At 49.9% G+C, this 16526-nt stretch overlaps 1 protein-coding gene across 1 annotated transcript; it reads left to right on the top strand.

Annotated features, from left to right (window-relative positions):
- The first annotated feature begins 656 nt into the window (after positions 1 to 656).
- LOC123060009 (protein ASPARTIC PROTEASE IN GUARD CELL 1) lies at positions 657 to 2788 on the top strand. Its single transcript, XM_044482569.1, has one exon. The coding sequence runs from the start codon at positions 722 to 724 to the stop codon at positions 2411 to 2413; it is 1692 nt and encodes a 563-aa protein (XP_044338504.1). The 5' UTR covers positions 657 to 721; the 3' UTR covers positions 2414 to 2788.
- Positions 2789 to 16526: the final 13738 nt, after the last annotated feature.

Here is a 16526-nt window from a genome sequence, read left to right on the forward strand (position 1 = left end):
GGATTGAATCTTGTAGGATTTTTTTCCTAAGAATTTATTTGTACTACATTTTACAGGAATTTTAACATCCACTCCAACCTCTTGAAAGAAATCATTTGCTTTTCCCATGACACAATCAAACAAACTTAAATCCTGTAGGGATCCAATGGACATGCCATTTCAATCCTACGTTTTTCCTATTCCTGTGTTTTTGCAATCCTACGAATCAAAGAGGCCCTTAGTTTCTTTTCATTATAACAGTTAAAACTAGCCGTCCACGGTAGCAAAATCTTGAGCTCATTGGAAAGCAAAATAATTCTGGCTAGCCAGGAGCAGGCCAAGAACACAAGCCCCGCGTACCATGTGCTAGCACTGCTATCGCTGCACCGAATTAGTAATAAACAGAGGCAGGTCACGGTGTGTGCCACAGGACGGCAGCTACGTTAGATTTGCATCACACCCCCGGCGTCAAACAGTTTTAAATCACCAGGTTCATAGTACTAGTACATTTCTAATCCTGCCCCGACCTACTCAAACTTAATAAAATTCACACTAACAGGCAGAGCGAGTAAATTAGATGGAAAACCAAGAAGCGTGTCCCCTCTGCACCCCGTACGTAGTCCATCCACCAAACCTATCTACTACCCGTCCGGCTGCCACCGTTAAACTCCGTGGACACCACGCTCCAGTACGCCTCCGCCCGCCTGGATGGAGGTGACGAGAAATAGATGCGCCGGAATGAATGAATGAATGGCGTGAGATCTCCCTCCATGTCCACCCCCATCCATTCCGCCACCATCCTTCACCGCTGGCCGCAGTGACGCCCTCCCTCTGCCTACATTCATTCCCATTCCCCTCCCCACGCCCGCGTCACAGCCTTCGCTCCACTCCAACCACCACCACCCCTGCCACAATGCAGCCCCTTCTCGGGCTAGCCCTCCTTGCCCTGCTGCTCCTGGCCTCACCGGCGCCGGCGCTCTGCCGCCACCGCGCGCCGGCCGCGGCCACAACCGAGACGCTCGACGTCGCGGCCTCCCTCTCCCGCGCCCGCGCCGCCGTCTCCACCGACGCCAGCCCCCTCCACCAGTCCCTCGCCGCCACCGACACCGACACCAATGTTCTCCCCGTTAAGGAGGAGCCCTCCGGCGGGCCGAGCGGCCGGCTGGCGCTGAGGCTCCACTCGCGCGACTTCCTCCCGGAGGAGCAGGGCCGGCACGAGAGCTACCGGTCGCTTGTGCTGGCCCGCCTGCGCCGCGACTCGGCCCGTGCCGCCGCGCTGTCGGCGCGCGCGTCCCTGGCCGCCGACGGGGTCTCCCGCGCCGACCTGAGGCCGGCCAACGCCACCCCCGTCTTCGAGGCGTCGGCGGCGGAGATACAGGGCCCCGTGGTGTCCGGCGTGGGGCAGGGCAGCGGCGAGTACTTCTCCCGCGTCGGCGTCGGCCGCCCCGCGCGGCAGCTCTACATGGTGCTCGACACCGGCAGCGACGTCACCTGGCTGCAGTGCCAGCCCTGCGCCGACTGCTACACCCAGTCCGACCCCGTCTACGACCCCTCCGTCTCCGCCTCCTACGCCGCCGTCGGCTGCGACTCCCCGCGCTGCCGCGACCTCGACGCCGCCGCCTGCCGCAACTCCACGGGGTCCTGCCTCTACGAGGTCGCCTACGGCGACGGCTCCTACACCGTCGGCGACTTCGCCACCGAGACGCTCACGCTGGGGGACTCCGCGCCGGTCTCCAACGTGGCCATCGGGTGCGGCCACGACAACGAGGGCCTCTTCGTGGGCGCCGCCGGGCTGCTGGCCCTCGGCGGCGGCCCGCTCTCCTTCCCGTCGCAGATCTCGGCGACCTCCTTCTCCTACTGCCTCGTCGACCGCGACTCGCCCTCCTCCTCCACGCTGCAGTTCGGCGACTCGGAGCAGCCGGCCGTCACCGCGCCGCTCCTCCGCAGCCCGCGCACCAACACCTTCTACTACGTGGGGCTTTCGGGCATCTCCGTGGGCGGCGAGGCCCTCTCCATCCCGTCCTCGGCCTTCGCCATGGACGACGCGGGGTCGGGCGGCGTCATCGTGGACTCCGGCACGGCCGTGACGCGGCTCCAGTCGGGCGCGTACGCCGCGCTCCGCGAGGCGTTCGTGCAGGGGACCCAGTCCCTGCCCCGCGCGTCCGGCATCTCGCTCTTCGACACCTGCTACGACCTCGCCGGCCGCTCCAGCGTGCAGGTGCCGGCGGTGGCGCTGCGGTTCGAGGGCGGCGGGGAGCTGAAGCTGCCGGCGAAGAACTACCTGATCCCGGTGGACGGGGCGGGGACCTACTGCCTGGCATTCGCGGGGACGAGCGGGCCCGTGTCCATCATCGGCAACGTGCAGCAGCAGGGCGTGCGCGTCAGCTTCGACACCGCCAAGAACACCGTCGGCTTCACCGCCGACAAGTGCTAGTGGGAGCGAGCTTGCGAGCTCGGTTAATTAGCGGGCGAGTGATTAATTAGCGTGCGTGCATGTGGTAATTAAGCGGGGCGGTGTGGGGGCGGGGGCTTTGGGAAAGGCAAAGGCGAAGGACGGAAACAAATGCCAGCCTGTGCTCTGGTCTGGTCTGGTCTAGTGTAGCGTAGCGTCCTTCTGGTCTGGTCTGGTCGTCTTCCTCGTCGTCTACCTCTGTCTCTGTGTAACTGTGTCACTGTGCCCATGGCTCGAGCTCGCCGTCGACATGGATGTGTGTGCGTGCTGCTACTGCTACCACTGCCAGGTGAACGAATTTGTTCATGGGTTGTACTACCTTTCTTCAACAAAAAGAAAAGCTTGTTGATTATTGCCCATTGCCGAGCCAGTTTGGAAGAGCAGAGAATTTTATCATGCGTCGCATTTGTGCCAAGGTTCTGTTTTGCTGGTTGGTCTTGGGATCCTAGAGCATAGTGATAAACGAACTCTGCTGGTGACCCATCGGCATCGCATCACATGCTCCGGCTTAATCCTTTTTAATGCAGTGCGTTGCATGCATGCACGCGTCCTTGTGGCCTAGAATGCCGCCTGGCTGGAGGATTGATGCCTCATGCAAGGTGCTGACTGCGACCGCTTTCGCTTTGGCCTTTACATGATGCTGCTGACTTGTTCGTCCGCTTTTACCACCTTTCTCCGACATGGCAACATGTGCATCGCCTCATGATAATTAATCAACATGGATGATGCATGCCATGCGTATCATATCATCAGTGTGTGTAACCACAACACCGCGATGCGATACGTGTGTCGTTTGCGACCGACGAAGCTTCTTTCTTCTCTCATCTTACCAGCGTGCATGGACGGGTCACGGGTGGAGCGTTGCACGCAGCAGGGGGTAGAGTAATACTCCTACTACTCCCTCCGTTTCAAATTACTCGTCGAAGAAATGAATGTATCTAGAAACTTCAAATTACTCGTCACATAAATGGCTGTAGTATCTATGAACGGAGGAAGTAGTAGTGAAGCCGGTGCGGGGTGGGGTCTATTTAATTATGGTAATGGCGACGACAGTGCGTGTACCAGGGCATCCAGGGCAGTGATGGCGCTGTCTGCTCGCAACCTGGGTGGATGTGGATGGGATCAGGAGGGGGAATGGATGGCAAGAAAAAAGAAGGACGTGTCATACACCGGGCGCGCCGTGCCCGTGCGTCCTGGTCGCTTAATCAATGAATGAGGTTGGTAACCGTTACTGTGTGGTTGCTTGAATGCACATGGGCCCGACCCGACCCGACCTCCACCAGATGCTTAACAGGCCGGGCCCGCCTCATTTGCTCCCTTGTCCGGCCCACCGTCCCCGGCTTGAAGAATCAACGCTCCGGCTCCGGCTCCATCTTCCTCCCCCTGCCACGGGGCCATGGCTACCGACCTGCATCTGCTGCGGCATTACAGGATTTACAGCGTGCATCGCGCGCCTACGCCGACACTTTTCCGTGCAGAGTAGTAAACGGAACGGGAGCGTGGGTGCATGCATGCATGTGCGCGTCCTTGTCGCTGCGCTGCGTCTCGGCGACGAAGATGGAAAAATCTGAGTGAGTGAGTGAGGCCCCCGACCACGACGTTGAGTTTAACTTCTTATAGGGAAAAAATGATGAACATGTTGCATTATTCCTCGGACATACGTGCTCACGATGCATGGCCTCTCTAGGACGTGAGGTCCAAATGATACCGACAGCGGCACAGGATTCTGTATAACGAGCGGTGGACTGGCGGTTGGCGCTCGGCAGTACACGCACCACGAGTTCTTGGCCGACCTGACCTGGAAATTTTTCCTCTGCCCATCGTTTTGTAGCGGAGTAACAGATCGACTAAAGCGTTATGTACAATAGTACTGTAGTGGAGTAGGACGAGCATGCATGCAGTTGCACTCCATTCTTTTACGCGGAGTAGGTCAATCGGGGGCAGTAGTTAGCTGCGGCATGTAATGTTTTCGAGTAAGTAAATTACGTGTTCGGTCCGTTGGTACACGCGAATTAACCCTCCCTGCTCGGAGTTGATACAATATCGAGTAGGACGAACATGCATGCAGTTACAGCGGGTGTACTATGTACAATAGTGTTACTACGTGCGCACTCTATCTGCACGGTGCCATGGCCGTCCGGTATTTATTTTCACGCCTCACGATCACTCTCACGGACTCACTGCCCACAAAAAAGAAAAGGAAAGAAAACACTCTCACGGCCATGGGTGGTAAAGCCGTGCATGGGTCCCTCAGTCGGGTCGGTCGAGTAGCTCTCTGTCCGATCTTTTCAGGGCGCCCATCTCCCACCCATCTTCGGATCATGATGCGGTTTTGGACCCATGGAGCACCGGCATTTCTTTCTTCGCCTGCTCACAAATAATATCCCAAACCAGCAGTTATTAGTAAGAACGTATACTTTGCTCCTACCCTACGCACGTACGTACCGTAACCGTACATACACAAGTTTGCTTCGGCACACACCCACGTACGTACATCTTTTTTTAACATCACTACAGACGCAAGCGCTCATACATACGCCTTGTCCATCACCTGAATGCCGTCCGACCCCAGCACGTGGCGCTGCCTCCAGCTTGGTAGTAGTATTGTATAGTACTATATGTATTCTTGCCCTCCTGCTGTATTTTTCTCTTTTTCTTCCTCTTCGCGGTTGATCTTCGGCATGTTTCGTTCATCTCGTCAAAGCGCGCGCACGAACCGCGAGGCCGAAAGTCCGGCTCGATCAGAGGCTCGTTTTCAGCATGGGCCCTCCTCCGTGTTAAGCCAAGCCCCGGTGATCGATCATCTTTACGGCGAGGTTTGACTGGAAAGCTCGTAGTAGACCAGTATAAAATGGTCTGTCTGTACGGATGGAAACGTGGACTCGGCTCTCTCGTCGACTTTTATCTCCGTCCGTGAGGACCGAATTGCGTCGCTCATTACAGCATGTTTTCATTACGTCGCTGATTAATGAATTGCGTCGCTCATTACGAATTGTTTCCATTACGGATGGAAACGTGGACGCGCACTATCGTTTTCAGCTCATCGAAATAGTTATTAAAGTCGCCGCCACAGAGAAAGTCCGGAGGGACGAATAGCAAGGCGCTGAGGCAGAGGAGAGAGAAGGCAAAATACATTGTGCGAGCCATAACGGCGTCAGTGGAGTAGGGTGTGGGAGAGAAGGTCGGGATGAACGATAGCTTGAAGAATCAACGCTACAGCTCCATCTTCCTCCCTGCCACGGGCCATGGCTGCCGACCTGCATCCACGTGCACTTCTGCTGCAGCATTCCTACAGCGTGCATCGCGCGCCAACGCCGATATTTTTCCATGCAGAGTAAACCGAGCAGACCGTCTGAGCGTGCGTGCATCGGTGCATGCATGTGCGCGTCCTTGTCGCTGCGCTGCGTCTCGATGAAGACGAAAAATCTGAGCGAGTGAAGGCCCCCGACCACGACGTGGAGTTTGACTTCTTGGAGGGAAAAAAGGGAAAAAGGCTGCATTATTTTCGGACGTATATTGCGCACGATGCATGCATGGCCTGGGACGTGATGGGATAAATCCTCCGCCCATCATTTTGCAGTGCAGGAACAGATCGAGTAAAGCATTCTGCGCAATATTACTAGCACGGAGGAAGTACTATTGAGTAGGACGAGCACACATGCAGTTGCACTCCATTCTTTTACGTGGTGTAGGTCAGTCAGGAGCAGTAGTTAGCTGGGGCATGTAATGATTTCGAGTAAGTAAATTACGTTTTCGGTCCGTTGGTACACGCTAATTAGGCTTGCCTGCTCAGAGTTGATACTAAAATATTTGAGTAGGACGAGCATGCAGTTACAGCGGGTGTGCGTACAATAATGTTACTACATACGTACTCTATCTGCACCCACGGTTGCTGCCTACCATGGTCGTCCGGTGTTTTGAGTATTTTGGCTGCCCACGATCACTCTCACAGTCTCGCAGCCTCACTGATGCGTGGTAGTAAAGCCATGCATGGGTCCCTCGGTCGGTCGAATAGCTTTGTCCGATCTTTTGAGGACACCACCTTCAGATCAAGATGCGGTTTTGCACCGATGGAGCGCACCATTTCTTTCTTCACCGGGAGTACCAGCTAACCAACAGTTATCAGACCACACTCACTTTGTGCACATGTATTGAAGGCCAGATATTACCCGAATGGTAAACTTGAGGATACAGTGTTTAGTGGGAATGCTTCTTCATCATGGCAAGCGATCAGCCATGGACTGGACCTGCTGAAGAAGGAGATCCTTTGGAGAGTTGGTGACAGCCGAAGCATCAAAATTTGGCGCGACAACTGGATCCCTAGACCTTTCAGTTTCAAACCAATAACCGTATAGGGCACATGCAGAATAAGGCTTGTGGCAGGTTTGCTTAACCCTAATGGCTCCTGGAATTTAGCCCTACTACAACAATACTTCCTCCCTGCTGATGTTGAAGAAATACTGAAAATCAGAGCATCTCCCAGGCAGGAGGAAGATATCATTGCTTGGGGGCCGGGAAAACAAGGTAGATTTTCTGTCAAAAGTTCCTACAACTTTGCGTTTGAAGAGGCTCATCGTTCTGCAGAATCGGCTTCCAGCTCGGCTCCGGATGGAAGAAGAAAAGTATGACAGCTGATATGGAAATGTGATATTCCACCGTCGGTCCGCAACTTCGCATGGAGAGTGGCAGTGGACTCTTTGCCAACCTAGAAAAACAAGCACAAACGCGGGCTGGAAACATCGTATCTCTGTCCGCTTTGTGCTACAGAAGCTGAGGATAATTTCCACCCCTTTGTGCATTGCCCACTTGGCCGGGAATTATGGTACTCGATGATGGAGGTGTGGTCATTGCCAGATATTGATACGATAAAGCATACGGGAAGAGAGTGGTTGTTGCATGCACTGGACCCTCTTTCTGATGTTGAGCGGTCCATGGTATTGATGACCTTGTGGCGTGCTTGGTTCGTCCGGAATGAGGTGGTCCACCATAAACCCCCACCACCAGCTGAATCTTCGAAGAGGTTCCTTGTGAGCTATCTTGATTCCCTGTTGGGTCTGAAATCTGATGTATGCAACTATCGAGGGAAGGGAAGAACCCTGTTGCTGCGCCAGTGGTGAACTCCAGAGTTTCCCTGAGTAGTGATCGGTGGAAATTGCCGGATGCTGGATGGGTCAAGTTAAACACAGATGGGTCGGTTGATGTAAACGGCAGGGCAGGTGCCGGCATGGTCCTCAGGGATGACAAGGGGGCTATTATTTTCTCGGCATGTCGAGCACTCCTCTCTTGCAGAGATGTGTTGGAAGCCGAGCTTTGTGCGTGTATGGAAGGGATATCTTTGGCGATCCAACGCACTGAGCTACCAATTCTGGTGGAATTGGATTCTATGGTTGCCGTGAAGATGATTCAATCGCAAGAAGTGGATAGATCCTTATACTGCCATCGTAAGAGAGATTCAGTACCTTTTGAGTCTTCGTAGATCTTGTATTACTTTTGCTAGTCGTGCTCAGAATAAGGTTAGCGACAGCCTAGCTTTCTTTGCTAGATCTAAAGGTAGGATTATGACTTGTTTTGGTTCTGGACCTTCAGTAGCTGTAGAGCTAGCCCTTGCTGATTGTAATTTTTTGGATTCTGAGTAATAAAAGTCTTCTACCCGCAAAAATAAAATAAAATAATACTCCCTCCGTTCCTAAATATTTGTCTTTCTAGAGATTTTAAATGGTGATTACATATGGAGTAAAATGAGTGAATCTACACTCTAAAATATGTCTATATACATCCGTATGTAGTGACCATTTGAAATCTCTAAAAAGACAAATATTTAAAAACGAAGGAAGTAAATAGTAAGAACGTATACTTTGTTGTCCCTACCCTACGCACGTAACGTACAGTACGTACACAAGCACAAATAAGTAGCTCCGGCACCCACCCACGCACGTACGTCTTGTACACCACCCCAACGCCGTCCGACCCCACCACGTGGCGCTGCCTCCCTCTTGGCTGTACTGTATCCTTGTCCTCTACTGTATTTTTCTCTCCTTTTCTTTCTCTTAGGGCATCTCCAGCCGCGCCCCAGAAAGGCCTTCCCAGGCGTTCCTTTTGCGCCGCCGTCGAAAAATCAGCCCAGTCGTGTTTCAGGAGCCCGATTTTCACCGGCTTGGGCCGAAAACAGCGCCAACGGACCCAGGCCAAACCCAGCGCGCTGGGGGCACCCGGGGGCGCCGGGGCGAACTGTTTTGGCACGAAACAGCCGCGGGCCCGCCGCGTCAGGGACACGGCTCTCTTCTCGCCCCTCCGTCGTCCTCTCGTTTCCCGCGGCGAATCAATGCCCAAGCTGCCGCGCTGCCGCGCTGGTCAGCCTGCGCCATTGATGCCTCACGGGCGGCGCAGTGAAGACCGGATGACGCGCGTCCCTCGTCCTCCCTCGCCCGCCACGTGTACTCACGGCGGCTCGCGCATGGGCGGCGCCTCGGCCTATATAAGACGCGCCCAAGCGCACTCAGCGACTCGCACTCTCTCGTCGTCGTCGTTTCTTCCTTTCCTCTCTCTCGCCGTCTCCAGTTCATCACACCCATGGCCGAGCGCTTCCCAGGCGACGGCGCGGCGGCGAACGGCTTCGGCCGTCGCCATCTTCATGAGAACGAGGCTCGCCTCCTTTTCGAGGCCGAGTACCCGGTCTCGCCGGACATGCGGGTGCCCGGGGCGTGGAGGATCAGCGTTGGCGGCGTGCTGGTGCCCCCGGTACCCACCGGCGCGGCATGGCGTGCGGAGATCACACGCATCCGCTCGTCCCTGCCGCGTGCGGCGAGGGAGGGGCCACGGTACGTCCCCGACAGCCCGCTCTGGGAGTCTTATTTCCGCCGCCGTCACGCCGAGCAGCTCGAGGCCACCAACGGCGTCGAGCCCTCCGGCAGGCTCAACGCCGTCGGCCGGCGTCGGTGGTGGGGCGTGCCCGGGCGCATGTTGGAGGCCGTCCTCGAGTACATCGAGGGCAGCAACACGCCGCGCCTCGAGTACCCCGCTCCCCCTCCTTCCCACGCCGCCGGGGAAGCTCTTGGATCCTGAGGCGCATGGAGACCGGGGGGTCCTCCTCCTCGTCCGGCGGCTCCCCCTGCCTCCACCTCCGCCCCGTCAAGCCGGAGCCCCAGGGCACGCCTGTCAGCACGCGCACCCGCAGCTTCGGCGTCCGCATCGGCGACAACGCCTCCCCCACCGGCCGCTTCGTCCTCGTCGAGCCCAAGCCGGAGCCCGGCCTCCCCGCGGAGTACGAGGAGATAGCCCGGCGTGGCTTCTCCGACGAGGACGCCGTGCGGTGGGCGCGGGATGACTACCTCCGCGACGAGATGGTCCGGCAGCGCCGGGCCCTGGAGGAGATCGCCGCCCGCAAGCGTGGGCGCGAGGACGAGCACGGCGCCGTGGTCCTCGACAGCGACGACGACGACGCCCCCGGACCGTTCAACTCGCCGCGCCAACCGGGGGAGGGATGCAGCAGGGACGGTGGAGGCGTCGGCGGGGGCGACGACAACGATGACGACGACGGCGGCGGTGACTACACGCGGTTCTACAGCCTCCTCGGCATGTAGAACCGCGTGGGCGGGCGGCGAGGGAGACGGCAGGGGTAGCCCGCGGTAGTTTTTCCTTTTTTTGTAAAATATGTTTAAATTTGAACGAATTCGAACGTGTTTGTGTTGTGTTTGCGCCGAATTTAAACATTTTAAAAATCCATGGGGGACCGCGACTGAGGGGCATCACGCTCCTAGTACGCGGTTTAGCACCGATGCGTCCTTAGGGAACGATTTTTTGCCCCTTCTGAGAGGCCAACGACTGGAGATGCCCTTAGCTGCTGTTCTCTGGCATTTCTCTTCCTCGTCAAAGCGCGCGCACGAACCGCGAGGCCGAAAGTCCGGCTCGATCGGAGGCTCGTTTTCAGCGTGGGTCCAACTCCTCCTCCTCCGTGTTAAGCAAGCCCCCAGTGGTCGATCGATCATCTTTACGGCGAGGTTTGACTGGAAAGCTCGAAGGCTGGTGTAGTATAAAATCGTTTGTCTGTACGGATGGAAACCTGGACTCAGCTTTCTCATTGACTTTTACTTTCATCGATCTTTTAGTTTAGTCTGCATATAAGTTTTATCCAAAATCAAAGTATATATACTTTGATCAAACTTACAGAAAAATATATCAACATTCACAATGTCAAATTATTATGAAATGTACTCTCTTTGTTTCTAAATGTAAGTCTTTTTAGATATTTCAAATGGATTGCAACATACGGATGTATGTAAACATATTTTAGAGTGTAGATTCACTCATTTTGCTTCGCATGTAGTCATTTGTTGAAATCTCTAGAAAGACTTATATTTGAGAACAGAAGGGGTAGTTTCATAGTATATATATCTGGTATTGTAGATGTTGCTACTTTTTAGTATAAATTTGGTCAAAATTTGCAAAGGCTGACACAAATCTAATACGCAGAGTAAATAGACCGGAGGGAGTATTCCGGTCGACTTCTCCCATCCAATCACATGGCTTGGATTTACTCCCTATGTAAACTAAACATTCTTAGGGCATGAACTATGGTGGCATATGTATATGGATACATATGCCATGAGAAAAAGACACATGTATTGATTTTTTTCTCTTCAATGTAAGTTACCATTAGTGAACCTTATTAAGGAATAGAAAATAAAGACTCTAGTCCACATGCATCTCTCTCTCCACTTCAAATTTTTCAGTTTTTTTTATACTGAACCACACTTTTTCTCTCCAAGCATCCGTTTTCCCATCCGAACATACTTTTCCTGACATCCGATCCTACATAGCATGCAAGGCACACTCTATGGCCATGCATTGGCAATGCCCTTACATTTCTTTACGAAGAAAGTAGGGGTCACAATTCGCCATCATCATGCAGGCTCGAAAATCCTGTAATTACATACGTAAAACTTCTACGTGTAGGCAACATGCGTGATCGTTTCTAACCCCGAAGGTCCCCTACGCAAATGACCTAAAGGATTTGACTCATTAGCTTATGCAATACTATCATCTATTAGATCATCTCTAAATGCATGGTAAATCAGCTTCGCCCGTTGCTAATGGAGCTTATTTCGGAAAAACATAGCATCTTTATTCCGGAAAGACTAATTTCGAATAACTCAATAATAGCCTTTGAGTGTATATATTATATTTAGTCCTTGAAAGATGATTCACCAACCTTTTATGCTTACAAGCTTGAACTCTCAAAAGCCTATGATCGTGTTGGGACCTTTTGGATATGGCCTTACTTAGATGGTGTTTCTCTCATAACTAGATTTCTTGCATTATGGCGTGTGTTTCTTCTGTCAAATATTCAGTGTAGTTTAATGGGAGGTTAGTGGAATCCTTCACCCCTTCGAGGGGCCTCTATCAAGATGACCCATTGTCCCTTAAAAAAATTATTTATGTTGTTGGCGTTTTATGTGTGTTGATCAATAAGTCTATGTTCGAGGTAGGTAGGGAAGTTGTCAAAATATGTTGAAGAGCACCAAAGTTTTTGCATCTCTTGTTCGCAGATGATTCATTAATTATTGTTCGTCTGGATGCCCAAGCAGCAGGTGGTATTGGTTAAAGGTTTGCATAACACACATCATTGATGGGTCTACTGATAAACCAGACAAAGTGTTCCATCCTTTTTTCGATAACTGTCTGCCGGCTGCGACAGTGGAGATCAAAACCACTCTGGAGTGATGTAGGAAATCTTTCACCTAAAATACTTGAGTCTTCCGGTTCCCGAAGGAAGAATGCATAAGGGCATATTTGAAACGGTGCAAGCACTGTTTGGAAAATAAATTGGGAGTTTCAATTTTTTTCATATATTCAAAACATGATCACATTTTCAAAATTTGTTCAAGTTTTTATATTTTTTTAATTTCTAAAAATGTTCCAATTTTCAAAATGGTTCAAAAATTCGTTCACGTTTTCAAAATTTGGTCAGTTTTTCAAAAAATGTTTCAGTTTAAATTGTTCATATATTTGAAAACCATTCAGAGTGTTCTAAAGTTGTTCGTATTTTAAAAATATGTTTGAATTTTTTATATAATTGTTAACTAATTTGAATGGTGTTCGTGTCTGAAAAAATGTTCATTTTTGCAATAAAATTCGCGGTTGATAATTCAGAAAATGATCAGATGTGCCGCTGCTGTTTACTGCTTTTAATGTTTTGCGTTGCTTTTTTAAGCAATAATGTTTTGCGTTGCTATGTACTCACAAACGCTCATCAGATCAACTGGCTAACAGTGCACATTCTCAAGTGGTAGGTCCTGTGATTGATCAATTCCTCGTGAAAGTAACTTTTTTTAGGTAATCTGATAAAGCTTTTATTCAACCGTCACAGCCATTACAGGGACGAAAGGAATTCCATCGGGCTGGCATAACCTAACATCGCGAAAGTAACCAGTGTCTGGATTTTCCCTGTTATATTGCGCTACAGTGTACAACAGGTGATGGGCTTGGCCCAGTAGGTCGCTGCCCTATGCGGAAGGTCAATTGTTTGATGGGAGCCCCAATGCCGATTAGGAGAAGCGGTGCTTGCTACAGCGCCAAGTAGGCCGGCCCCGAAGGGGCATCGCGCAAAATGGTAATAATAAAAGCGCGAAAAGAATCCAAAAACTTACGCTCTTGGGATGAGTCGAACCCGTGCCCTACACTACGTGCTGGTGTTCGGCTAACAAAAACTTACGCTCCTGGGACGACTCAAACTCGTGCCCCACACTGCCTGCCGGTGTTCGGCTAACCACTATGGCGTGTCATTGGAAGTGACATAATGCAGCACTAACGCTTTAAAAACTATCATAGCCGCTCATACATGATTTTCTTTTAAAAAAATGAAACTTCATAGATTTTGGAAAAAGTTCATGAACATGCAAAAGAAAGGTTGGCCTATTCAAGAAAAGTTCAATGATTTTGAAAAATGTTCATTATATTTTAAAAAATAGTTCACTAAATTCAAAAAGGTTCATCAAAATTTTGAAAAAGCTCACCAAGACCCGAACGACCGCGCCTCCTTACGTGCGAGGGCCCCCACACCAGCCCCATGCCACGGGACAGAAGGATACCCCCGCCACTGTCGTCGGCCCCCGGGCTTAGCCCAACGGCGTCCCTGGGCGGTGACGGGGGAGGGGAAAGGAGGTGACGCCCCCAGTAGCTAGGGGTGTAGTACCCTCCAAATCGCTCGAGCGGGGCCAACGCGGGGCCGGGATGGGATGGAGAGTGGGTTCCTGGCCTGTCGGTGTATTCAAAAAATGTTCAACATGCATAAAAATATATTCCATGTGTACACTGAAAATGTACATGTGTAATGAAAAAAAGACATGTGCATAGAAAAGGGAAAAAACGAAGAAAACTGGTGAAAGAAACAAAGAAAAACAAAGAGAATAAAAAAACAAAGAAACCAATGCACAACAGTGAAACACAGAGAAACTGAAGAAACCATCTGAAAACCAAGTAAGAAACAATGAAACCAAAAATAAAAATAAAAAAGGAAAGGAAAAAACTAAAAAAACAACTAAAAGAAATAAAACCAAAAAACGACAAAAACCAAATAGAAACGTACAAAAAACCGCTCTTGAAAATCCAATGTTCAGTAATCTCAAATTAGGCAGCCCCTACTGTTGCTACCGGAAAACCTTTCAATTGTGGGGATCTTCTATCTTTATATAAGCGAGAGATATAGGGTGTGTTTGGTTTGTGCCCCAATCAGCCCCACCAAAAATTTGGCATGACCAAAAAATTGGTAAGTTGTTCTTGTTTGGTTTACAACCATCGTACGTCTCAATTTTTTGACAAAATCCGTGAGCTACCATTTGGTTTGCTGACAACCAAGGTGGCAAACTTTGGAAATTTAGTACTGCTTGGCGCTTCATTTTTCTTGAGTCAATAAAAAAATGTCATGTAATTTTTGTAATTAGCTACAATACGATTAAAGGAAAGGGCATGCAAAAGTACAATGTACGTTATGTTTGTCACAAATAATTCTTTTCTTTCCCTCAGGAAACCCCCTTTCTTGAGAAAAAAAATCCGTTTTCTGTAGTAGGCAGCTCTTTTTTTTAGGCACGTAGTAGGCAGCTCTGCTACTAATAAACTGGAGTAATTACTTGACCGCTTGCAATGGATTATAGTAGATCTAAATAACCCAAATTCAGAAGGGAAAAAAAGTCCAAACAGCCACCGCTAAAAATATCCAAACAACTGCTAAGTACGTGGGGGTCGTTGTGCTTCCGCTAGCGATTAATCCGGCTACCTACGCAAATAATAACAGGAAACAGTAACCACGTATGGAGAGAATCTGGCTGCCAATTTTTTGGCGAGCGTTTTGCTCGCCCTCCGCGCGCCCGCAGGTTGGCGAAAATAACACGGAGGTCTCCATCCAAACAACAGCCAAATTTCACGGGCACGCCAATTTTTTGGTATGGTCATTGTTGGCTATAAACCAAACACACCCATAGCTCCCATGCTTTGTTGGCGCGCCTTGACCGAGCTGTGACGAAGGGAGACTGGGGAGCTCCTATTCAGCGGCCTGCACGCTAAATAGCGAGGAAACACGCACCCCCGCTCCGGTATGACCTTTTGGGCCGGCCCATATGCGAGGTGTGGGGGTGCTTATTTTTTTTGCCTTTACTTTTTTTTTCTTTTCCTGTTTTTGATTTTTCTTCTTTAAAAAAATTCGAGATAAAAAAGTTCTGAACTGCAAAAGGACATGAACTTTTAAAAAACATTCCAATGAAGAATATTGATTCCAAAAATATAATCGAATTTAAAATTGTTCTAGAGGGATTAGACAAGAAAACATAGAAATACTAAGAGGAAATTTTCTGCAAATCAATAACCTATAGTACCACTACAGAAATACATATGGGAAGATTTGAGCGGGCATTTTCTGTTATCCTTTTCTATGTTCTTTTTGCTATATAAGGTACTATAGTACTACTACAGAAAATGAAATTGACAATTGCTTCTTCTAGAAATTAGCTGATCATTCTCTCGTAACCTAACATGTTGGAACTTGACAACTTTACATGCACCATGCACTAACTACAAATTGGTATATTTTTCTTTAAATGTTCTATACAAAATCCAACTCAGAACTTGACAACTTTAGTACTATAAAAACATTATATTATTATACAAGAACCGTTTTCTGGAACAATCAAACATCATAACTTGACTAAAACAAAATCACGCCAAGTAGAGCACCTAGGCATTCAGAATGGGATATATGTCCAGTCAAATTAGGCCTAGCTTATTAGCGATTAGATGAAGACATAGCTATGGGCATTACCAAATACCTCATGGCATGGACTATGTGAATAAACTAACTTATAACAGAATGGGGAACATATGAAATACTACTGGACAAGTGTCAAGCAAAAAGAACGAATGAAAACATAGGAGACTGTCGCATATAGATGTGCAAAAACTAGGATTAGAACCAGACATAAACGTGAACTAACAAAAAGTAACATGCTAAGGAGAATTTGTCAACAAACCATGACAAACTAAATGTCTCAAGTTGAAGTTAACTAACTAAAAACAAATGCACTATACCCTCGAAATTATTACAATACACTCCACAATCTACTATTGATTTATACTCCAATACATGTAGAATTACTCTCCAATCCCACAAGATTAATACTCAGAGCCAACATCTTCCTAAGAATCACAAAACCCCTAGTATTTGTTACACAGATGGCAGAGGGACACGCACCAACACACGGGAGATGCCATCCGTCACATGAGATGGATTTACACGCATGAACAGGATACATTTATACACATGCAAACAGAAGATCTAAAAAAGGGGGCGAAATTTTCTACCCCAAACCCTAGATACCAGAGACACCGTCCATCATTGCACACAGCTAGATCCACGCTTAAACAAACAGCAACACAAAGAACGAGCACCACGAAAAACACAAAACCTAACCGAAGACTTGAGGGGGATTAGGGTTAGAAGAAGAACGAACCAGAGGAATCCATCACGTGACAGAAGGAGAAGAACACAGAAGAAGAAGTCGGATTAGGGTTCGTCGATGCGCTCCCTCGTCGATCCGCCTAATTCGCC

The sequence above is a fragment of the Triticum aestivum genome, chromosome 3A, assembly GCF_018294505.1.
Source record: "Triticum aestivum cultivar Chinese Spring chromosome 3A, IWGSC CS RefSeq v2.1, whole genome shotgun sequence".
Classification (NCBI taxonomy): domain Eukaryota; kingdom Viridiplantae; phylum Streptophyta; class Magnoliopsida; order Poales; family Poaceae; genus Triticum; species Triticum aestivum.

Bases quoted from the DNA above. Each gene is read 5' to 3' on its own strand.
- LOC123060009 (XM_044482569.1), top strand. From the start codon at position 722: ATGAATGAATGGCGTGAGATCTCCCTCCATGTCCACCCCCATCCATTC.